The sequence below is a fragment of the Suricata suricatta genome, chromosome 8 (genome assembly GCF_006229205.1).
Source record: "Suricata suricatta isolate VVHF042 chromosome 8, meerkat_22Aug2017_6uvM2_HiC, whole genome shotgun sequence".
NCBI lineage: Eukaryota > Metazoa > Chordata > Mammalia > Carnivora > Herpestidae > Suricata > Suricata suricatta.
Window position 1 is genome coordinate 601,176 of NC_043707.1, and position 22,749 is coordinate 623,924.

General features: G+C 63.2%; 4 protein-coding genes and 1 pseudogene across 8 annotated transcripts in view; 3 read left to right on the forward strand and 2 right to left on the reverse strand.

Moving 5' to 3' along the window:
- ANTKMT (adenine nucleotide translocase lysine methyltransferase) overlaps nucleotides 1-1,090 on the forward strand; it is a 3,361-nt gene extending 2,271 nt beyond the window's left edge. Inside the window, exons 5-8 of the mRNA XM_029949085.1 lie at nucleotides 124-228; nucleotides 312-452; nucleotides 655-705; nucleotides 837-1,090. Coding sequence (XP_029804945.1) covers nucleotides 124-228; nucleotides 312-452; nucleotides 655-705; nucleotides 837-1,058 — 519 coding nt within the window. The 3' untranslated portion in view covers nucleotides 1,059-1,090. The remainder of the gene's footprint in view (nucleotides 1-123; nucleotides 229-311; nucleotides 453-654; nucleotides 706-836) is intronic.
- On the reverse strand, nucleotides 32-4,841 carry CCDC78 (coiled-coil domain containing 78). Its single transcript, XM_029949916.1, has 13 exons — nucleotides 4,714-4,841; nucleotides 4,524-4,610; nucleotides 4,366-4,452; nucleotides 3,982-4,134; nucleotides 3,634-3,701; nucleotides 3,430-3,508; nucleotides 3,202-3,327; nucleotides 2,835-3,016; nucleotides 2,605-2,767; nucleotides 2,377-2,420; nucleotides 1,591-1,657; nucleotides 1,414-1,514; nucleotides 32-1,317 (listed from the first exon to the last, which is right to left on the reverse strand). Exons 1-13 carry the CDS (start codon nucleotides 4,837-4,839, stop codon nucleotides 1,206-1,208), a joined length of 1,395 nt encoding a protein of 464 aa, XP_029805776.1. The 5' UTR covers nucleotides 4,840-4,841; the 3' UTR covers nucleotides 32-1,205.
- A 914-nt stretch (nucleotides 4,842-5,755) lies between these two features.
- HAGHL (hydroxyacylglutathione hydrolase like) lies at nucleotides 5,756-8,637 on the forward strand. Of its 3 annotated transcripts, none has more exons than XM_029949918.1 (8): nucleotides 5,756-6,160; nucleotides 6,537-6,601; nucleotides 6,691-6,808; nucleotides 6,893-7,001; nucleotides 7,084-7,187; nucleotides 7,425-7,523; nucleotides 7,891-7,970; nucleotides 8,201-8,637. In XM_029949918.1, exons 1-8 carry the CDS (start codon nucleotides 6,056-6,058, stop codon nucleotides 8,367-8,369), a joined length of 849 nt encoding a protein of 282 aa, XP_029805778.1. In that variant the 5' UTR covers nucleotides 5,756-6,055; the 3' UTR covers nucleotides 8,370-8,637. The 3 variants fall into 3 exon arrangements, with proteins under 3 accessions (XP_029805778.1, XP_029805780.1, XP_029805777.1); XM_029949917.1 differs by having other exon boundaries at nucleotides 5,762-6,160; nucleotides 7,422-7,523; XM_029949920.1 differs by lacking the exon at nucleotides 7,425-7,523.
- Nucleotides 8,638-15,500, reverse strand: CIAO3 (cytosolic iron-sulfur assembly component 3). 3 transcript variants are annotated; one of them, XM_029949915.1, is made up of 11 exons: nucleotides 15,393-15,500; nucleotides 14,184-14,279; nucleotides 13,340-13,483; nucleotides 12,930-13,062; nucleotides 12,348-12,482; nucleotides 11,989-12,107; nucleotides 11,647-11,776; nucleotides 10,948-11,020; nucleotides 10,366-10,503; nucleotides 9,796-9,953; nucleotides 8,638-9,592 (listed from the first exon to the last, which is right to left on the reverse strand). In XM_029949915.1, the coding sequence occupies exons 1-11, from the start codon at nucleotides 15,456-15,458 to the stop codon at nucleotides 9,354-9,356; spliced, it is 1,431 nt and encodes a 476-aa protein (XP_029805775.1). In that variant the 5' UTR covers nucleotides 15,459-15,500; the 3' UTR covers nucleotides 8,638-9,353. The 3 variants fall into 3 exon arrangements, with proteins under 3 accessions (XP_029805775.1, XP_029805773.1, XP_029805774.1); XM_029949913.1 differs by having other exon boundaries at nucleotides 11,989-12,482; XM_029949914.1 differs by lacking the exon at nucleotides 15,393-15,500 and adding an exon at nucleotides 15,093-15,309 and having other exon boundaries at nucleotides 11,989-12,482.
- Nucleotides 15,501-15,629: 129 nt separating this feature from the next.
- On the forward strand, nucleotides 15,630-17,068 carry LOC115300256 (annotated as a pseudogene).
- Nucleotides 17,069-22,749: the final 5,681 nt, after the last annotated feature.

The window sequence follows — 22,749 nt, forward strand, 5'->3', positions numbered from 1 at the left end:
CGGGGGCGGGGCCGCGGCGGGGCGGGGCGGGGGACCTGCAAGCTCAGGAGGCGGGCTCTGCGCCCCAACCCCCAACATGGGACCCAAGCCTGGGGACCCAGCCTCGCCTGCCTCCTTGGCCAGGTGCCCTATGTCGGTGCGAGTGAGCGGCAGGTGGAGCACGTGTTGACGCTGCTGCGAGGCCGCCCTGGAAAGATGGTGGACCTGGGCTCTGGCGACGGCAGGATTGTAAGGAGTCGGGGTGGGCGGGGTCGTCCTCGTCGCCAGTGCACCTCCCCACCTTTCGGACCCACAGTCGCGTGTGCCCACAGGTGCTGGCTGCCCACAGGTGCGGTCTCCGCCCTGCTGTGGGTTACGAGCTGAACCCGTGGCTCGTGGGGCTGGCCCGGCTGCACGCGTGGAGGGCAGGCTGTGCCGGCAGTGTCCACTACCGCCGTGAGGACCTCTGGCAGGTAACCCAGGGAGTCCCGGACCCCCTGGGGCCCCCACACCTGATCTCTGCACTTCCAGCTCTTGGTTGGCCACCGTGCTGACAGCCCCAGGTTCCCCTGCGTGGTCTGGGGCCAGGACTTGGAGGCCACAGTGACCCCATGCTCACCAGACCTCCTCCTCGGCTGGGGCCCTGCTCCCCGCTGGGGTGACCTCTTCTTACAGGTGAGCCTGAGGGACTGCAACAACGTGTCTGTGTTCCTGGCCCCTAGCGTGGTAGGTGTGGGGTTTGCTAGCCCAGGGGAGGCCCGGGCCCCCCTCAGTGTAGGTGCTGGGCCTGGAGGAGGCCGGCAGGGGCAGCCGTGTTCCGTCTTGCCCACCCTATCCTCCTGCTCTCTCTCCCACAGCTCCCACTCCTGGAAGACAAGCTGCGGGCAGAGTTGCCCGCAGGGGCCCGAGTGGTGTCAGGGCGCTTCCCCCTCCCCACCTGGCAGCCTGTGGCTGTGATGGGGGAGGGTCCGGACCGTGTCTGGGCCTATGATGTCCACAGTGGTGGGCCAGCTGGTCAGGCTTCCCCAGGACCCAGTTCTGCCTCAGTCCCGGGGGCCCCCAATTCTCAGATTGGCTGACCGTTTGGACCCAATAAAGACTCTAGACTGCGTCCTGACTCCTGTTGGGTGGAGGGTTGGGTGGAATGAGCTCTGCCTGCAAGGGGGTCCTGTGCGGAGGGTCCTTGCCCGCTGTGAAGCGTTCTGCTGAGCGAATTTGACAGCTGGCTAGCGGCTGCGGGTCTTTAGGTGCTGGGGCTTGAGTGCAGGTGTGGCCCCCACTTTGCCAGCGTTCTCTGTACCCATTAGCTTCCTCAGCCTTAGGATCTCTTGTTTGTACCTGCTCAGAGGAGTCACGCTTAGTTGCCTGCCTGGCGGTGCACCAGCCCTGTCTCTGCTGCCGGGAGCTGGTGCCCTCAGGTCACTCCCAGCTCACCTCCCTAGGTGCTGGTCCACATACTCCTGTAGCTCCGACAGTTGCTCCTCGGCCTTCGTGGCCCGGACGAGTAGCTGTGCCCGCTCACGTTCTAGTTCTGCCTGGCATGGGGAGGGCAGAGGTTATGAGGCAGGACGGAGTGTGAGGAGGAGCCCCCAGCCAGGCCTTGCCCACTACCTGAGTGCCACGGGAGAAGTCCCGGAGCTGCTGGTGGATCTGGGCCCAGGATGCAGGCTCCCGGCCCCTGTGAGGAGAGAGGCAGGGCCAGGTGTGAGGCCACTTGTTGACCAAGGGCATGTTCAAGTTGGGGCACCCAGATTCCTGCCTTGACTGCTGGGAACCAGTGCAGGACTGCATGGGCCCATGTGTCCACTATGGGCCCGGCTTGGGCCTTTGAGCCACCTGTACAGGGGGACAGAGCGGCCCAGGCCCAGAGGACCCACTGGGTTCTCAGGGGGGACTAAGCCACAAGGCCAGATAGAGCCCCCCAGTGCCGTACAGATGATAGAGGACCTCCCCCATCCTTGCAATTTGCTTCTCAGAACTCGGAGAGTCGGGCTGACACAAGCCCCTGGCCACTGCGTTTGGAAACACGGAGGCCCAGAGGCAAGGACAGCAGAGGTCACTCGGCCACCCGCTCCTGGTCTGTTCTGGGGCCAGAGCCTCTGCTGGCCATCCCACTGTGCCTCTTCATCCTTGGCTCCCCTGGGTCTTTCTGAAATGTCCCTTCCTCAGCGGCTCTCCGTGACCTTCCCATTCAGGGTTAGCCCCTCTCCTGTCTGGGCCCCGGTTTGCCCCAGGCCCTTGGCTTTCTGAGATTATTGATCCCTCCCACATAGACCGAGACCCAAGGGCACAGCTGGGCCCCCCTGTTCTCCCACTGCAAGCCGAACCCCACCCCACAGGGAGAGTTGGAATAAATCTCCCTGCGGGTCTCCCCGGCCCCCACCCCAGGGTACTCACTGTGGTTGTGCTGTGCTCCCCTGGGAGGCCCCACTGGGTCCCTTCTGTAGGAACAAGAGCAGCAGCATGAGCCCGTTGGGCTGGAAAGGCTGAGTGGTAGGAATTCTCTGTCAGCTCAACAAGGCAGACTTCTCAAGCGTTGGACCTTTGCTGAGCCCGTCCTGGGGCTGGGGTGTGTTTTGGGGCTCTGTGCACCAAGGCCAGCGCAGGGCGGCTGGGGGAGCGCACCTGGGCCTGGAGCTTGCGCAGCTTCGTCTCCTGATGCTCGCGTAGGTGACCGGGCTCGGTGACCAGACGCAGAGGCAGCGGCTCTATATCTGAGGTGGCTGCATCAAAGGTGGCCTTCGGGGTCCCGGGTGCCCCAACGGGGTCTGCCGGCACCTGCTGCACCCTAAGCCACAGGCCAGGTCACACAGGGCCACCCCACCCCCGGGTGCCCGTCTCAGGGATGGGCCCACCTGTGGTTAGCCAGCAGTTCCTCGTGTCTGCGGCTCAGATCTGCCAGGCGCTTGCGGTAGCCCCGAGCGGCCCGGGCCAACTGCTGCTCGCGGCTGCGGTGCGCCGCCCGGATGTCCTCCAGGGTGGTCTCTAGGAACGTCCGAAGGGCTGCCGCCTCCGGTGCCGCGCCCTCTGCAGACTCCTGGAGGAGATTCGGGGGACCGGGGGAGCTTGGCTGGGCCCACACTTCTTCCCACAGTCCCCTCTGGGGAGCAGGTCGGGCCCACAGGGTCTCCCTGAAACAGCCCAGCACACTCAGGCCAGGCTTGGGCTCCGCAGGGCCCGAGGCCTCCCACCCGGCACAGGGCCACCCCGGCTAGTGCTCACGGCCACAGCTCGGGCGCAGCGCTGCAGCTGCACGGCATGTTCTTGGTTCAGCTTCTTGAGCTGCAGCTGCAGCTGGGCATTCTCCTCCTCAGCCTGGCGGAGCCGGGCCTGGCAGGCAGACAACACCTGGGGGCGGAGGCAGCCTTGAACCCACGCTCCACGAGGTGGCCCTTTGCTGACTGTAGGATGCCCACCTGCCAGATCTCAGTGGGTAGGGCTGGGCCTCACCATGGCTTGTGCAGCCAGTCGCTGCCCAGCTTCCCTGGCCTCCTCTTGGGCTCCCTGCAGCCGCTGACCCAGGTCTGCCCTGCAGACATGGGCGTGGAGCTCAGCCGGGCACAGGGCGAGGACTCCCTCTGCCTCTTGGGAATGGCCGCTCTGTGCCAGGTGCCCTGCTGGAGCCTCCCCATCCTGGTTGAGGCCACCACTCACACGCGGGTCTCCAGTGCCTGCTTCTGGGCCCTGTGCTGCTCCAGCACGCGCTGCCATTCTCCCTGCAGCTGCGGGGTACATGAGGGCTGGTTGAATAAGACCCCGAGCTCTGGGTCCCTGGCGTTGCCCCGCCGCACCCTGGGCCAGGAGAAGTTTGCGTGGAACCCAAGCTAGGTGGCTGTACTCCCACACTGTTCCCCAGCTTCTGCTCTTCCTTCTTGGGGGTCAAGTTCTCAGGCTATGCCTGGACAGGGGAGCCGGCCCCAACCTCACCGTGCCCCTATGCACCCCTGTACAGCTCTCCCTGCCCAACCCACCCATCCAGGTCCTCCATGCCCTTATGGTGACCTGGGGTCTGTGGTGGATGGAGTGTCCCTGCTCCTGGGCCTTGTGTCCAAGCCCCTGTGCCAGCTCCTGGCGGTGCCCCAGGTCAGCCTCTGCTGGGGCTGCACAATCTCCACGCAGCTCCAGCTCCCGCACCCGGCTCTCCAGCCGCAGGACCTGCAGGGTGGCCAGGGTGAGCAGCTGCGCCCGCCTGCCAGGACGTCCAGGGAAGGTCAGCATCATTTGGGGCCATGTGGGGACATACAGTGCATGCGGGAGAGGTGGAGACACTGGCACTGTGTGTGTGCGATCCCATGGGGTGCACCCAGACCCCTCACAGCACCAGTCCTCGGTGTGCACCCTCCTCCCATGTGTCCAGGGCACCTGTGGGTACACATCAGCACCCACCTCACTCTTCACCTCAAAGAGTTCCGCCTCGTGTTGCTCCCGCAGGTGATGAGTGGTGATCTGCAGGTCAACCAACTCCTTGGAGATCTGTGAGTGGCCAGAGTAAGAGGCGGCCTCTGTGCGGCCCTCCTTGCCAGCACCCAGGGCCCCGTACCGACCTGGAGCTGCTGCTCCTCACGCAGCTGTAGATCTGAGGGGCGCTCTGTCCCGAGGCTCGGCGTGCAGTCCTCGGCCCGGGGCAGCACCTGGGGAGGGATCCCCCGGCCCGTGTCCCCCACGTGAGTCTCCACTCCCATGGAGCCACCAGCCATGCACCCCGCCTCTCCAGTACCCCCTCCACACACGCACACAGCCTGCCTGAGCGAGGGCGCCCTGACCCCACGGCAGATGCAGGAGCGGCCTGGGAGGCCTCACATTCTCAGTGGCCCAGGATGGGGCCTCTGCCGTGTGGCCTGTGGCCGCCGCATGCTCCATAAGCAACAGGAACTCTGGCCCAAGCGCAGTGCCGCTTTGCCTGTTGGCTTGTTGCTGCAACACAGCGGCTTGCAGCGTTGCTAAGGCCTCTGTTGGTCTGCTGGTCCCCGGTCTCTGAGGGCCCCACCCAGAGGGCAGTCGCCCTTGGGCAGCTCAGCGGCTGAGGAGGTGGGGAGGGGGACTCTCTCAGCGAAATACAGACCAGCCCCGCTGCATTTGTCCTGGGCGCGGACGGGACCAGGAGAGCATGAGAGCGCCCAGCCTGAGGATGCAGAGACAGCGCGCAGAGAATGGAGCGACCGCTGCTGTTACTGTTTTTCTCTCGAAGGGGGCCCTGCCCTACCGTGGGGGGTTCACACAGTAGGCGCTCTCTGTGTGCCTGCTGTTGATGGTTGGGCGCTGGGATGGGCAGGCGAACAAACTGCAGATTCTCCCACCCCCAGCTGGGGGGACTTAAGAGGACTGGCTCAGCCCCGGCGCCAGGAGGGCTTCGCGGAGGAGGCACTGCAGAGCCCGGCGTGGCGGGGTCGAACGTGCGTGCGGCCCGCACTGGGCACGCGCGCACCCCTGCCTGCGCACGCTCGCTCCCGGCGCCGGGGCGCGGGCTGTTGGCGACGGCCCGGCGGAGCGCCGCGCTCGGCTCAGGCCCCGTGGACAGCGCCCCAGGCCGCTCTCTGTCCCGCTGTCTCCAGCGGTCTGCGCAGGCGGCTGACGCAGCCCTGGCGGTTAAGGAGCAGTTGGGAACCCTTATCGCGCCACGACGGGAGGAGGGCCCGGGGGCGTGGCCAGCGGCGAGGGGCGTGGTTTAGGCAGAAAGCCGAGAGGCTCGGGCGGGCGTGGCTCAAGGGGAAGGCGGGCCGGGGGCGGTCGTGTCGTCGCGAGGGGCGTGGGCTGAGCGTGGAGTGAGCCGTACGGTCGCTGGGACGCGGCCTGCGGCAGGGGGCGGGGCCTGTACTGCGGACGGCGGCGTCGCTGGGGGCTGGCGTGTGCACAAACCCGACCGCCAGAGCCTGCGGCGCTGGCTTCCGCACCGCTCGTCCGGGGAGTCCACGGAGCAGGGGGTGGGCTCCCTTTCTGGCCCGCGATGCGTGTGTGGAGCTGACCCCTCCCTCGCACAGCCCTGCCTTGAGGGAAGCCCCCGCCCAGGGGAAGGGGCTCAGAAGCGGGGTGGGGGGGCGCCTCTCTAGAAGAAGCGGGGTGCGTGAGCTCTGCGACCATGAAGGTCAAAGTCATCCCTGTGCTCGAGGATAACTACATGTACCTGGTCATCGAGGAGCACACGCGGGAGGCTGTGGCCGTGGACGTGGCCGTGCCCAAGAGGGTGAGGGCAACCTGTGGGCGGCGGGGAGCGCCCTGCAGGCCTGGGCAACTTGCCCTGCGCGGGGTCCTCCGACCACACTGGTTGGAGCAGGCCCTTTCCCTATTCTCTAATCGCTGGTTATTTGGGTTAGGGTTCCTTGATTATCTTCAGTCTGCCCTCAAGTTGGGACCACGTCACCTCCGTTTCTTCTCCTTTCCTGGTCCCTAACTGTTCTGTGCACAAGGGGCGCTCAGATACAGTCCGCTGGGTCTCCCCTATCCCCACCGGCTGCTGGCCTGCCCGGCACTCTGTGTACATCACACCTGGCGGCCTGGCGTGGGTGGGTGGGGGCGGGCACCTGGTCCTGCCAAATCTCCCTAACTCCCGTCCCTTTCAGCTGCTGGAGATCGTGGGCCGGGAGGGGGTATCACTGACCACTGTGCTGACCACCCACCACCACTGGTGAGCGCGGTCGGGGCGGGCGGAGGCGCGAGGGCATCGGCCCTGCCCCATCCCGACCCCCGCGTGATTCTGCTCCCACCCGTCCGCAGGGACCACGCGAGGGGCAACGCGGAGCTGGCGCGTCTGCGGCCGGGGCTGGCCGTGCTGGGTGCGGACGAGCGCATCTGCGCGCTGACCCGCAGGCTGGTGCACGGCGAGGAGTTGCGGGTGAGCGGGGGCCCGGGGGGTGGGGGTGCGGGGAAGGCGTCGTGGGCCCTCCCGGGTCACCGGCCTTCTGCTCCTCTGCCGCAGTTTGGGGCCATCCACGTGCGCTGTCTCCTGACTCCGGGCCACACCTCAGGCCACATGAGCTACTTTCTGTGGGAAGAGGACTGTCCTGATCCACCCGCTGTGTTCTCCGGTACGGTACGGGCCACTCCATCCCACCAGCCCCACCTCCCTCTGGCCCCGCCCCACCTTCTCTGACCTGCTCTCCACCCCAGGGGATGCGCTGTCGGTGGGTGGCTGTGGCTTGCGCCTGGAGAGCACAGCTCAGCAAATGTATCAGAGCTTGGTGGAGACCCTGGGCACCCTACCCCCTGAGACGGTGAGCGGACGCCCCTTGCCCTCCTGCAGGGTCCAGCCTCCCTGCACAACCTACACGCTCTGTAGTTGACCTCTGCCAGGGGTACAGGCTGAGTGTTAAGTAGCCAAGGGGTTCAGGCAGACCAAGCCTGGGGTGCTTGGGTCCAGGGAGGGTCCAGGCCAGCCCTGGTGAGCGCCTTCCCCCATCTCTGTCAGCGTCAGCACTGTGCACCCTCTGAGTGCCTCCTCTCTCCAGAAGGTGTTCTGTGGCCATGAGCACACGCTGGGCAACCTTGAGTTTGCACAGAAAGTAGAGCCCAGCAATGACCACGTGAGGGCCAAGCTGTCATGGGCCAAGGTGTGGCCACTGCTCTGAATGTCGAGGTTTGGAGAGTGGGTGAAGATTGGGATGGAGGAGGGGCATTGCAGGGGGGTCAGGCATGCCTGGCCTGGAGTGATCAGACCTGGCTTAGCCTTGGGTGTATTGCTGACAGAGGCTCCTGTTGGTGAGGGGAGGGGTTAGTGGCCTCAGACTGAGGGCTGTCCTGGGGCTGGGCGGCCGGTAGGTCTGACCCAGGGGGTGGCTAACCTCAAGGACTAGTCGGGGGGAGGGGGGAGGCAGCCCTTCTTCTGTTCCTGCCCCCAGGAAGGGGCGGGACTGAGTGGAGCCCAGTTGCCTGGGGCTCTCGATACAAGTCTGTGACAAGGGCGTGTGGTCATTCCAGAAGAGGGATGAGGACGACATGCCCACAGTGCCATCCACCCTGGGCGAGGAGCTCCTCTACAACCCCTTCCTACGGGTGTCGTGAGTACTGGTTGGCATCCCAGGCCTTCTTGTAGGGGTCCTGTGCCCACCTCAGGGGCCGTCCCACAGAGCAGGCCGCCTCAGAGCTGGCCTGCTGTCCCTGAGCCTGCCTTGGCAGCCACTTGGGCTCTGCAGGAGGGGCCAGGGAGAGGCTGCTCATAGGTGTCCTCTGCCAGCACCCACCCAGCAGTTCCTGGAGGGAGAGTCCCCACGGCGCCCTCTCCCCGCAGAGAGGAGCCTGTGTGCAAGTTCACGGGGAAGGCAGCCCCGGCCGAGGTCCTGGAGGCACTCTGCAGGGAGCGGGCAAGCTTCGAGCGGACGGCTGAGCCCCTGCAGCCGCAGGCCCGGGCTCTCCTGGCACTGCAGTGGGGGCTCCTGGGCACAGCCCGACAGAAGTGAGCCCCCAGCGGACCCGCCGTGTGGCCAGGCAGCGCATCTCTTCCTCACCCCTCGGCACACTGAGCCCACCGGGTGGTTGCCTCTGGAAGCTTCCACTTCCAGCTGGCTGTCTGGCTTTGGAGGGTGGGCACCCTGGCAGGGGACATGTGAGCCCTGAGACCCGGGTGTTGGGAAGCAGCCTAGTGAGGTGCACAGGGCTTTTGAACTTTGAATAAAGCTTTGAAAGGCTTCTTTCTTGATGCTGGCAGACGCTCTGGGAGAGAAACCATCTGGAGAGAGATCCATTTATTGGATTTGGGGCTCGATGAGGACAGGCCTGGGGGGCTCAGCCTGATCTGTCCCCTCTTCCAGGGGTGGGGACCCAGCCGTGGAGAAGGGACTTCGTGCCTGATCTCAGGGTTCTCTCTCAAAGTCTGCTTCCCGCCTGGAACACCGCCCAGAGGACGCACACTCTCGCGTCTCAAGGGCCACGCCTGGCATCCTCAGTGCCCAGCCTGGCAGGGTGGGTACTGTGCTCCAGCAGGGGGTGTCATGGGCTGGGCACCCTCCCGCCAGCACTCTCCGCCGTGCAGGCCGTGTGCCCAGCCTGGCAGGTGCAGCCCCTCACTGTCCTTCGTGGCCTGGCTTCAGGGCTGACCCCAGAAATGGGATGAGGACTCCCACTTGAGCTTGGCCTTCCACCGCCCATGGACCGGCTGAAACCCTCACACTCTTGGGCCACAAGGCAGGAGTGGCAAGGACCCTGCTCGCCGACCTGGGCCCGTGGGGAGGTTCTGGGACCTTGCGGACCGTCTGACCTCCTGCAGTGGGCACTCAGGGCGAACGCAGGTCACCTGTACCGGCTGTGGGATCTGAGGCCCGTTTCTGTGTGGATTCCACACATCCCTGCAGCTCAGGTCCGTGTTTGGGGGTGGTCCCTGGAGTCTCCGGACATGACCTTCCCACGTACCCTGGTGTGGGCTGTGGCGGGCCCGGCTGGGCATCCTACCACCTGATGCCAAGGCCGGAGCTGGCCTTCTCCACTGCGTGGTAGCTCGTGTGCAGCAGGCGGCCAGCGCGCTCCGAGCCCTCGCCCTGCAGCCAGGCCCTGTATAGTTCCCGGACGCCAGGCGCGTCCTCCGGCGCCTGCGTCCTGACCGAGCTGTACAGTGTCTCCACGCGCTGGAGGAGCTCCTTGCGGGGCGTGCTGGGGTCCTTGAGCTGGCCTCCGCCATTCAAGCAGCCTGCAGAGGAGCAAGACAGGTGAGCCCATGGTCCCAGGGGAGGCGGGGCGGGGGCGGGAGGGGCAAGGCACACCCCACCCCCAACACTGGCCCTCCTGAGCCTCCCGCCCCCCTGGGCCCCGCTGCCATCCCTCCTACCCTGGCAGGACAACGCCCACAGCCTTGGTCCCGGAAAGGGCCCCGCCATGCACCGCCCCCGCTACCTGTGGGGCAGGCCATGACCTCCACGTAATGGTACGGGCAGCGCCCTCGCTTGATCTTCTGCACCAGGTTCTGGATGTTGCGGAAGCCGTAGGCCGCAGCGAAGTGCAGCACCACGCGGCCCTCCTTCTCCAGGGTCACCTCCTGGAAGTCCTTGTTCCTGAGGGGAGCAGAGGCCAGGCTCCCTCTTGGTCCCCACTCCTGCGGGCATGTCTGCCAGCCTAACCCGCTCCTCAGTGGAGGGTGGTGATGGAAGGGGAGGGTGGAAAACTCACGTCCACCCGTCAGGCAGGGGGTCCCAGTTTCCGGATCCTTCCTCCCGAGAATGGCCACAAGGCATGGCGAGGCGGCACAAAGCCCCCAGCCCTCCCTCTCTGGAAGGGAGTGTCTCGTAGGGCCACACCCTGTACCAGGCACACCACCGTGGCCTTGGGGCTCTCTCCCCGTGTGGTGTGGGTGGGGAGGCTGGCCCCCGTACGCCGGAGAGGAGGGCTCAGCGCCCGTCTGTGCCCTGGGTCTTCGCCCAACCCAGCCTGCCGCGCAGTCCCCGTGCCCCAGCCCTTCCCACTGACCTCAGCGGTCTGTAGGTGACCTTGTCCACGTGGATTCCAAAGAGCTCGCGGGCTGCGTGCTGGAACACGTGCTCCAGGTAGCCCCCTGAGCCCCCGCCCCGATGGCTGCTGGGCTCCTGGGCAGACACACTGCTGCACCTGCGGAGCAGAGCACGGCCTCCGTGGCGGTGGGACTGCTGTCCACCGAAGTTCAAGGTGACCTTTGTCCCTCCCACGTGAGGAAGCTGCCTGCTAAACGGGCAAGGAGTCCGGAAGGCCTGGGGGCTTTGTCTCGGGTCAGGAGGAAGCACAGGCGAAAGACGGATCATTCCCTCACGGAGTCCCCTACTTGGGGAGCTCAGAGCTGTGTCAAGTTTGGGGCAGCTCTGATGACCACCAGCTCACTGACCATGGGCCAGACCATGAACTTGATCACCTCTGTGTGCACTGAGCAGACAACAGGGCAGACGTGGACCCAGCTAGAAGGAAGTCATGGGCGGGGAAGGGGAGGGAGGGGACACAGAGCTGGGGTCCATGTGGGGACTCCGCGGCCCGCAGGCCCACGTCTCGAGCTCCCCTGGGCTGCAGTGGGTGGTGGCTTACAGGCTGTCCAGGGGGGCTGGCTCCAGGTCTGAGAGCGAGACCCCTTCTTCTTCCAGCAGCTTCAAGACTTCCCCTACAATAAGACCCCAGCACGGACGCGCTTCAGCAGAGATCTCAATAATCACGGGCTGCTCAGGACACCCGTGTCATCCACATCCCCGGGAACCTGTCACTTAGCTCCGGAGCCCGGGTGTCCACCGCTGGCTTGCGGGTGGAGGGCAAAGCCAGCCACTGACGTGAGGAACAATTTGACTTCCGAAGCCCCTCAGAAGAGCCATCCGGCTCCCTGGACCCACGGGGCACCGTCCACCTCCCAGTAGCATGGCGGGGGGCGGCCAGCACGGTCACGGCTCCCCATGAGGTGGACAGAGACGCGTGTTCATGCAGGGGGGCCTTCCCTCCACTGTCTGGGCACCTGAGCATCTGCTTTTCTGTATCTTAAGCACTTGGGAGACTGAGGCTGCTCACCTCAAAACCGGGGTGACCCAGGTGAGTCAGAGGAGTTGGCAAGAATCTGCACCCGTCTCCCCACACGGACTGTTTCAGAGCAAACACCCGCGTCCCCCAAGACAACAGAACAGCCGGGAAGTGTGGCCTGGCGCCCGGGGGAGGCCACGGCTGCCTCACGCATAGGGGCTGGCAGCTCCAGCCAGAGCCTGCGGGCAGGACGCGGGCGATGCCACCACGCAGGCCCCACACCTGTGGTGATGACGCAGTCCACGTCACGAGTCTGGTACTCCTGGCTGAAAAAGTCTGGTCTGGAAGCTTCTAGCTTTTTGTCATAGCAGGGCATCACCGTCACGTGGTAGATCCTGTCGGGTGTCAAATGCTGTAGGCAAAAACAGAAACGGAGAGTCGCTGCCTGAGCCGAGAACAAAGGGGCCTGCGGGGTAAGGCGGGGGGTGACCTCGCAGGCCCAGCCGGGGACAGCGGCCACGATGGCACCGCGACTCCTCGTACGGCTGTGTGGACGTTGTAGGGCGTGGTACACCTTTGAGGACAGTGGCAGTGAGGCGTTCAGGGCTGGACAGTTCCCGTTACCTGCTGCTGGGCGAAGAAGTCCTTGACCAGGGAGCCCATGACCTGCTGCGGGGAGCGCGCGCTGCTGAGGTGGGGCACGAGGAAGCTCCCGTGGGTCTTCTCGGCGTAGCAGACCCAGCCTGCGGCGACACGGGGGGCGGCTGGGCGGGGCGGGGCCTGCCACTCTGGGGCGTTCGGGGGGGTTCTGGTCCCGTTAGAGAATGTCCCTACTCTGCTGTCCAGCGTCTGACATCCCTGTTTTGGGGAACTCGGTGACCCTGGGTAGCTCTCAGGCCAGCTCCTTCCGCCGGAGCGGCCGTCCTGGCCTCGAGGGGGCCCACCCAGCATTCCCCTGACCCTCGCCGGCAGCGTGAACGCACCTGGGCAGACGGACGTGAGCACAGGCAGGGCCTGCGCAGAGTCGGCCTGTCCTCGGAACCGCTGCACAAACTCCCGCTGGCTCTCAAGGAGACTGAAGTTCCTCGAGAAGGAGGTATCGAACACGCGGTGCACCCCTGCAACACAAGCGCCCACCTCACCCCCACGAAGGGCAGCTACGTGGCGAGGCCCTGACGACCACGCCCCAGGGAGCAGTGCCTCCGCCTCGGCCACAGTGGCTGTCGGGGCCTGGGTCACACCTCTTGTGCCCACCCCATGTCCTCGCGGCCCTGCTCCTGGCTCACGGAGGTCCTCCAAAGTCATTCTGAGCCAGAGCATTACAGGGGCGGGGGAAACGAGCCTCAAGGGTGGTAATTTAAAAACAACACAAGGGGTGAGCAAATTCCGAGGATTCTAAGAATTCCAGACTGGACAGGACTGTGACCGTTCAGATGGCTGTCTCTTAACAGGCTCGGCTCCCACTTGTCACACCAAAACTTCAGACTGAAGTCGATTCAGAACAGTGTCTGCGTTTGAGTTCAGTGCCTCAGAGGCCGGGCCCGCACACCGGGTCTGGTGCCTACCGATTTTCTTAAAGAATGCAGTCAGCTTTCTGGCGGTGTCTGCAGGGTTCAGCTCGAAGTGCGCAGCCAGCGACGCCCTGGACTGGGGCGAGACGGAAACGACAACCAGCCTCTGCTGGCCGGGGGCCGCCATCTGCAAAGTGGGGACACACGCTCACTCGGTGTGTGTTACAGACCCGGAGCGCCCCGGCGAGGAGAGCGCAGGGGCCTCTGGCGGGGCGTCATTTTCAGGCACACGCGGGGCCCCGCGCTCCAGGGCTGAGATCCTGACCGGCACTTCACGGGCATCCGCCCTGCTGACGAGACTCACGAGATGCAGGAGGCACAAGATGGGCCGCCCTGGGCAGCAAGAGCAAAGGATACGGGGTTGACGTCAGGTTAAAACAGTCTCAAAGATGCCCACCACTTACCTTATTGGCATCTAGAACCTTCCGCAGCTCCTCGTGGCTTTGCTGAGTGATGAGCACGGTCTCCGCCGAGGTGACACAGCCACTGCATGCCAGGCAGTCATCCAGCGAGATCTTGGCCTTTTCCAGCTTCCGAGTCCCTCCATCCTGGAAGCACAAGCACTCAGGACTCAAAGGGCCTCTGCACGAGGACACGCGCTCTCAGGATAACGGAACCGACGGGAAGCCTTTATTCTCTGGCTCACTGCACCGACAACCAACATGGTAGAAGGCTGGCTTTGTATGCCCCTGGATTTTTAAAAATTAAATATTGGTTGGGGTGCCTGGGTGGCTCAGTTGGTTAAGTGTCCGACTTCGGCTCAGGTCACGAACTCATGGTTCATGGGTTCGAGCCCTACATCGGGCTCTGTGCTGACAGCTCAGGTCCTGGAGCTGCCTCGGATTCTGTGTCTCCCTCTCTCTCTGCCCCTCCCCTGCTCACGCTGTCTCTTTCTTTCTTTCTCTCTCAAAAATAAACATTAAAAAAAAAAAGAGTCTAAGACACTTAACCAACTGACCCACCTGGATGCTTCTGAACTGGAAAATCCTACAGAAATGGAACTCACAGAGAGGGAGGGGGAGGGCAGGGAAGACAGGAACCAGCATCTCTGCAAAAGGAGCCCCCTCTGTAGCTCCATGCTCGGCCTCTGTGCCCCTGCACCCCCACCCCAGGCCCCAGCGCTGCCCTCCCAGCCTTGACGACAGTGAATCTGACTGCTCTGACGACGGTGAAAGGTCCGGCATCTCCAAACCTGTGACTGGACAGAGCAGCAAAAACAAGTGTTTGGTCATCTGGGCTGGAACTGACCGGAGTGACCTGGAAATAACTCCCGTCATCCTCGATGTGGATCTTGGCCACGCCGCTTCCCGACCTCTTGTCCACCTTCATGGGCTTGATGCAGTCCTGCACCAGGAAGAGACCCCAAATGGAGGTCTGAGTGAGTGGAGGTTACCGGAGAAGAGGGACACCTGATGGCCACACCACCACGTGGGATGGGGGTGCTGCCCGACTCCTCTCGCCTGCCACAGACGCAGTCCTAGCAGCACGGCTGTCACCCACTGGCACAGGGCACGCATTCTAACCCCTGCCAGCACCAAGGCTCACTCGCTCAGGCAAAGGCGGCCTTAACCAGGCCTCACGCTAACTGGCCCGCGGGCACAGAAGGCGCGGCCGCCACACGGAGAGCCAGCGGCCAGTGTTACCCTGGCTACAGAGGGGGTCCCCGGGAGCCACCATTTCTGCATCTCTGCAGGAACACTTTGCTTGGAGTCCCCGCCTCGCCCAGTGACATATTACTGTTTCTCCAACCCTCTGAGTTCTCGCTGTTTCTGTCACTACGAGAGTCTCTGGCCATTCCCTTCCCAAAGATGAGCAGTTCCAGAAAACCCGAGGGAGGCCTGTCCAAGCTCATCCCCGAGGTGGAGCGGTGAGCAGCCCCTCGCCCTCCCACTCCAAGCCCTGTGTGTCCTGCGCAGCTGGGGCCATTGAAGGGTACACTTTCAAGTGTCCCTGACCTGTCCCCTTTAAGGCCAAGCTCTGTCTTCCTCCCCATGGCAGCACCAAGGACACACCTTCCCCCACCCCAGTCACGGTAGGTGATTCCAGGGGACCAATTCCTCGGCCTTCCAAACTGAGGTAGGATCATCCCACCAATCTACCAGAGTAAGCTGACGGGTTCGTCCCGGCCTCAGTCCTCCCTCCCTTCCGGCTGCTCACCGTGGCGGGGGACTTAGCACTCCCGTCCCCCGGTCGCCCTGAGGGCAGTGTGATGACCCACAACTACTCGTCCTACTGTGCGGTGCGGGCTGGTAACCTGGCCTCGCCTCGCGCACAGGAACCCGGCTCGGGGCGCCGCTATCCCTGGCCTCGGTTTCCCATCGATAGGAAGCTGGCCCGAGCGCCGGAGGCCGGGGGACGCGGGCGGGAAGTCTGGGTTCCGATCTCGTTTCTCAGGGCAAGAAACGGAGGAGGGAGGAGAGTTCTCCCCACACCCCGCCAGGCGCGCCCGCCACCCACCTGAGACGGCCCGATGAAGTCATCCAGGTCCGTCAGCTGCAGCGCCCCGCTGAAGGGCGACGCCATGGCGGCCGTACTGCAGCTGGACACGGAACACCAATGTCGTCAAATAGCGCGAAACTGCAGGACTCTTCCGCCACGCTGCCGGAAAGCGCCTCGCGCGGCGCATGCGCATCCTGCCCCTTGGCCGTGCGCCCCCTGCTGGCTGGGCCTGTCCCGCGGGGGAGCCTTTCACGTTCCCGGCATCCTGAGCGCGGGCGGAAGGGCCGCCTGGACAACTGCGTCGCCTCCTTCACCGAGGGCTCCCTGCCGGCTGGGTATGCGTTCCTGGGAGCTTGCAGAGACAGCGGCCTTGCTACACTTGGTCGCAGAGGCGCTCGAGACCCCAGAAGGGCGCCTGGCACACATGGGCGTGCAATTCCTGTTGCAGAGCCAGAGACCTGGAAGTGACAGGGCGGGCGGCGGCTCCGTGCGGAGCTCCCCTCGCGGTCTCCGCCACCCTCTTCTGTTATTTTGGAGACCAGCTTGAGAAAACCACATTTCCGTGTAAGATTTCATAACGCGGAGCGGCACCGCTGCTGGTCAGGCTCAGGTCCCGAGCCGTTGTCAATGGTGTCCAGTCCAGTTTTACAGTAATGACCACTTTTTATTGGGACTTCCCAGACCTCTGCAGGAGTCGAGTCTGTCAACGTCCTGGGTGTCCCTCTGGGGGCCCAGCCTGGCCTGCGCTCCTATTCTTCTTGCCATTCTTAGCCCAGTGGGAACTTGAATGCTGGTGACTCCAATACCTGCCTGTGGGTTTTCTCCGAGGTCCAGGCACCCAAGGTCTAGCGGCGGAGGTGGCGTCCTTGGGCCCCTGCAGCTGCTCCTCTTGGCTGCCAGGACAGGACTTTTCTTTTAGCTGCTTTCTTTCCCCAGCAGCTAGAGAGCTCGGCTTCAGGCCCCACCTGTCCCCTGTCCCCCACAATCCCTGACCAAGCTCTGAGATGTGGTGCTTGAAATCTGAACAATCCCAAGCGATTCTTAGAAGGAGGCGAACAGGTCAATGCGGCCGCGGTGTGCATGGAGAGAGGCTGAGGTGGCCGATCTCCGGCCCGAGGGCCGGGACGGCGAGGATGTCGGCTTCGTTACTCTGGGCCACTGTCCGGGCTGTGAGCAAGAGGAAGCTGCAGCCCCCCCGGGCCGCCCTCACCCTGACACCTTCAGCAGTAAACAAGATAAAACAGCTTCTTAAAGATAAGCCTGAACATGTAGGTCTGAAAGTTGGTGTCCGAACCAGGGGCTGTAATGGCCTTTCTTACACTCTAGAATATACAAAGACAAAAGGAGATTCTGATGAAGAAGTTATGCAAGATGGAGTCAGAGTGTTCATTGAAAGGAAAGCACAGCTAACACTTTTAGGAACAGAAATGGAATATGTCGAAGATAAATGATCCAGTGAGTTTGTTTTCAATAACCCAAACATCAAAGGAACATGTGGCTGTGGAGAAAGCTTTAATATTTGACTGCTCTGGCTGTAAGCTCCGGGAAAACTTGTGGAAGTCCTCGGGCGTGCTGCGGAAATGATGTGACTGTCACGTGCTGAAAGCTTATAACGTATGACTGCCTTATGAGGAAAATAAAATAATGCTTTTTGAAAGTGAAAAAAAAAAAAGAAAAAGAAGGAGGCAAACAAAGATCACCTGAATGTCACTGAAATGCCCCAGAGAGGGCTCACAAAAAACTCGTGAGAGGAACAAGTGGCATCGAGATGGGGGCCAGGAGGAGGGTCCGTTAGGCGGGAGCGGTGGAGAGGATTTCCACGGAAAGGGCTCAGGCTGGGGATGGGGGGACGGAGGGTTCTCCCCGCGCTGCAAGAGGGGCGGCGGCATGTATGTGTGCAGAGCTGGGGACTGTGCAGGGCGGGCTTCGGGCCACCTTCCCTGGAACCCAAGTCTGTTGGAGCGAACCAAGTGGAGCAGAGGGTGGGGGTGCGTGAAGGTGGAACGGCCCATGGGTCCGGCAGCAGACGAGGTGTAAACCGGCAAGGACTCAGCTGGAAAGCGGGGTGAAGGCTGACACCTGCAGTGGTGTGGATGAGCCCTGGGGACAGGACACTGGGGGCGCGGGGAGAAGCCACACAAAAGGACGCTTATCGTAGGATTTCGATTTTGTTTCTATGAAGTGAGTGAAATAAGCAACTCTATAGGGACATTAAGCAGATTGGAGGTTGCCGGGGGCTGGGGAGGAGGCTTCAGGGTGAGGTGGAGACAGTTTTGGAAATCAAGGTAATGTTTGCAGACATTGTGACTGTACCTGATGCCCCTTCAGAAGGGTTGCTATGGCACCTTTTGTTGTACTTATGTTACCAGGATTTGAAAACTGATAATGTAATATATCAAAAAGCATTGAATCGCACACTATAAGTGGGCAGATTTTATGACATGTGAATCTATACTCCATAAAAGTGGCTGCCCCAAGGTAGCATCATGCGGTCCGGACACTGGGTGCAGCCAGGTCCGCCCGGCATCGAGCCACCACCGTCCATGCCACGCCCGGGCGACAGTTTCTGGTTCAGAAAGTCTGACTGAGGATCTCTGCTACCACACACATGACAAGGGCCCCTCGAGGATCTTTTCCTCACGCACTGCCCGGTCCCTGGAGACCTGGGCCTCGTGAGCCGACACCGCGTGCGCCTCCTCTGTGCATCTGCTCTCACACCTGCAGGTTCTTTCATCATCATTAGTATCTACTGCACGCTTCCCGTGTGCCAGGGCTTACACACGTGGGGGAAACTAAGGGCCAGCTGAGGACTCGGGGAGAGGCCACGGGCCCTGCCGCCAGCCTGGGCAGCGGCCGCGATGGTGTGCCTGGGTGTGGGCACCCCCTCCCTGAGCTGAGACAGGGTCAGAGCTTGGCCTCTGCTCTGGATGTGTCCCCAGGACGCCCTTGGCCCAAAGATGACCAGCAGGTCTCTGGGTGGAGCAGATGCACGTCAGAGTTTCACCGTCTGAGGGACTCGCCCGACGTTAGTGTCCGGGCGGCTACAACTAAGGACTGGGGGTTCAGAACAACAGAAATCGATACTCTCAGTTCTTTCTTTCATTATTTTTTAAATGCTTATTTATTGTGTGTATGAGAGAGAGAATCCCAAGCAGGCTCCGTGCGGTGAACGCAGAGCCCGACGTGGGGCTTGATCTCAGGACCCGTGAGATCATGACCTGAGCTGAGATCAAGAGTTGGTTGCTCAGCAGACTGAGCCCCCACAGGCACCCCAACACTGTCAGTTCTTGAGGCCAGAAGTCTGAGGCCCACCTCCTGGTGGCCCCGGGCACACGACAGCATCTGTCCAGCGTCTGCTGCGTCAGCACACGGACCCTGTGTGTCTTCTCTTGTCTTCTAAGGACACTTGTCATTGAATTCAGGGCCCTGCCTACTGCCTAGCATGATCTCATCTCCAAACCCTCAGCTTGATTACATCTGCAAGGACCCTATTTCCAAGTGAGGCCCCATTTATAGGTTTGGGGCACATGTTATTTGGGGGACACAGCCCTCATGTCCAATTTTGGTAGGGCCCTCAGGGGTCAGATGACAGCTGCATAACGTGATGCATCCCACAGGTCATAGCCCACCTCCTGCGCTGACTGCGCGGGCCCTGGGGTGCGGGCCAGGGCGGACCACGCCTGCTGGGCTCTCCTGCAAAGCCGGCGTTGGGCGAGCAGCGTCTCGGAGGGGCGGGGGCAGACAGTGCGCCGTAGGAATACATCCACTAGGCTCAGGGAAAGTAAACAGCCTTTTGTCTTTTCCAAAAAAAACCTTAGGGGCGCCTGGCAGGCTCAGTTAGAAGAGTGTGCAGCTCTTAACCTGGGGGTTGTGAGTTCGAGCCCCATGCTGGGTATGGAGATTGTCTAAATAAGTAAGCACTTAATTTTTTTTTAAACTTGTTCTTAGGGGCGCCTGGGTGGCTCAGTCGGTTAAGCCTCCGACTTCGGCTCAGGTCAGATCTCACGTTCATGGGTCCGAGCCCCTTGTCAGGCTCTGTGCTGACAGCTAGCTCAGAGCCTGGAGCCTGCTTCCAGTTCTGTGTCTCCTTCTCTCTCTGCTCCTCCTCCTCTCATGCTCTGTCTCTCTCTGTATCAAAAATAAATAAAACACTAAAAAAAATTAAAAAAAACTTGTTCTTAAAATGTAATTTCATAACACTGCATTCTCTAGTGTTACTGTATTGTGTATCAAGGCCCCCCAAGATGTCAGAAAGGAGAAGTGGGGGCTGCTCCCCCTTCTCCACATGGCTGGAGGAGGAGGGACGTGTGGTTGGGGGCGGCCCACGGGCTTGTACTGTCTGTCCACTGGACCCACCCGGCGCTTGCAGCCGGGCACGGGGTGGGGCGGGGCGGGGCGGGCAGGGCCCGTGGAGGGCTCCCGGTGCAGCAGAGCCCCTGCGTGGGAGCGGGGGAGGTCAGGCAGTCCAAGGCCAGCCTCCTACCCAAACAGGTGCTTCTAGCCTTCGGAATCTGCTCCCATGCCTTTTGTGAACTGGGGACTGTTGTCTGTTAGCCTCGGTGGCCAGTGCGGGGTCTCCTTACCATGTGAGGGTCTTCACGCTCAGGAGTTCCTGAGTAAATCAGCCTACATCCCTGTGGATCATGACTGTCCTGCCCTGTGGTGGGCGTGGGGGCGCAGCCTTCCAGGCCAGGCCATGCAAACCCTTCCACTCATCTGCGACGCTCTCGTGGCCCTGGACTGGGGTGCAGGGAGCGAGGGTCTGCGTAAGGGTGGGCCCAGCACCCCCTATGCTCAGAATCGAGGGAAAAAGCAGCCTCTCCTAGAACACACAGGTGCTGGTGGCAGTTCGTGCTGGTGCCCTGAGGTGTCCGGGTGGAGCCCTCCAGCCCTCAGGGGCACGCCGGGCTCCTGGAGAAGCCAGAATTGTCCCCAGGCCAAGCAGACACAGCGTTTTATTTGTTGAAGGAAATTACCGTGGGCAATGAACGCATCATTAGCAGCATAATCAGCACCGGGCGCCTTCCCGCTGGGGCCGCCACATCTTGTCAACAGGTGTAATCCGGCGGCAGCCCCAGGGGGCCCTGCGCAGGCTGCAATTAGTAGCTAATGAGTAGGCCTGCCGTGACCTGTTTCTCCTGGCGAGAGGACAGGACGTTTGGGCCGGGGGCGGGGGTCACAGGGTGCACGCTGGCGCTTCCAGGGTCCACCCCCCCGCGCCCCAAGAAGCAGCAGAGGGAGCTGCTCTGCCACTCGGCCTCCCTGCTGCGCACGGGGCCCAAGGTCCGGGAGGCTGGCTCCGCTCCAGCCCTGGAAGCCAAGCACCGGACCCCCAGGCCGCGTCTCTGCAGGGACACGGACACCGGACACCGCTGCGGGCAGGTGAGAGGGAGCCCCCTGCTCCTTTGCCTGACCGGGTGCTAGAAGGAGAGCGCCAGGAAGGCCCGGGGACGTGGCCAGGCTGCTTTCTGTGGCTGGGCCTCTGGGCCGTGGCCTAGGAAGTGTGGCCAGTGCAGAGTTCGCTCACGGGAGGGCCCGCCTGAGGCTGGTCAGGCTGCAAGGCAGGGAGTGGGGGCGGGGGCGGGAGCAGGTGGGTGGGGAGAGGGGTTGCTGAATCGCCAGCTGGTCTGGGTTGTGGGGCTCGTTTGTGGCCCTCTGCGCGTGCCCTGAGCTGCCTCTGCACCGCGCTTTGTACTCGGCGCCCGAGTCATCCAGGGGGCCATCCAGGGTGTCTGAGGAGGCGCACGTCTGGTGGCAGAGCTGAGGCTGCTGGGTGAGGCAGGGTCCACTCCGGAGCCCCCAGGCCTCCGGGACCATGCACCCTCACCCTCGGCCATCGCCGACCACACCCATGCTCACAGCGGGCGGACCCGGCCAGGAACCCCCGGCAGGGGGGCAGGGGGCCCCAGTGCGGCCTAGCTGGCCTGGCCCTGTGAAGAGACAGGCAGGGCCACCCGTCCAGACCTCCCAGGGGTCAAGGATCACACACACGTCTGTTCACATCTGGCTCGTTGGCAGCACCACGTTGGTCCTCTGGGGCGCCTTTGTTTGGGGGACATGGGCATTATCCCCGCCTGACCCCTCATCTCTGTGGGCCCCCCACTGTCTCTGGCTGTGGCCCCTCTGATGCTGTCCTGCCTGCCGCCTCTCACAGCCCCCATGGCCCCTGGGGGACCTCTCCCTAGCACCTTCCAAGGTGTTCCATGGAGCTCCAGGCGGGGCTGGCTCAGAGGACACTGCTCCCCCCCCCGAAAGCTGGGGGGGGCTTGACCAGCACAGTGACTGGAGAGGAACCTGGCGCCTCCTGGCCACCAGAGGCCCACTGGGTCTTCTCCGCATGAGGTTTGTATTGGCCTGTGAAGGTCAGGCCTGCCCGCTGCCTGTGGGCGGGTCGCCCGTGCTTTGGGCCTCACAGCTGAGCCCTGAGAGGTTTCCGCCCTTGAGGTTCCGGCGCTCTCCACAGGCCCCTGTCGGGCCCCCTTCCCTCCTGCCCGGACAGTCTCCTCGGGCTCAGCCTCCAGCTCACCTGGGCTGCAGCAGCGGCGGGAAGGTGGGGGGGATCCCCCCTCCGTAGAAGATGACTTCTTTCTTGTGCTGGGGCCCTGGGAGGGAGGAGCCCACTGCCTTGGCATGGACGGGGCAGCGGGGTCACACTGCAGAAAGCCCCACGGCAGGGTCCCCACCACCGGTGCCCGGAGGGCGCTCTGCTGTGACTCCCACCTGTGAGAGCTGCAGCCCAGTACCCCCGAGCTTCCGGCTCATCTCTCCATCTCTGCCTCAGTTTCCCCACTGTGGTGGTGTGGAGGAAGTGACCTGGGGCCACCAACGCCCTGGGCGGCCCCGACCTCCCCGTGGACTTTGGGGTCCTTGTCATCCCATCCTGGCCACTGCTCCGAGGCTGCCCTGACCGCAGGAGGCGCCGGGAGGCGGGAACGTGCCACAGCCAGACAGCAGTGGGGAAGCGCAGTCACCCTCCGATGGCCGGGGGGCCAGCCCCTGCCAAGGCCTGGCCACTTGCCCTAGGAAGCTGTCTTAAGTGCAGTAGGCTCTGCGTAGGTGGCCAGGGCTCTGAAGAAGGGACCAGATGTGGAGTCGGTGGGGCCAAGTAGGCCACAAGCCAAGTCTGGGTGGGGGACGGGTCACGCCACATGCCCTGGCTGCAGTGGCTTCAGACGAGGCCGGGGACATCTGCCACATGGAGGCCAGAGGCCCGTCTTGAGCTGACCCAGGCTCCGCAGAGAGCTGGTCCAGGGTTGGTCCACGGCCAGCTCCTGGGTGACAGAGCCTGAGGCCATGACGGCGGTGGCCAGCGGGGCTGGTGGGGGCCTATCCAGGACTGGGCCTGGAGGTGGGCGCTGCCAGGGAGCCCCCCATC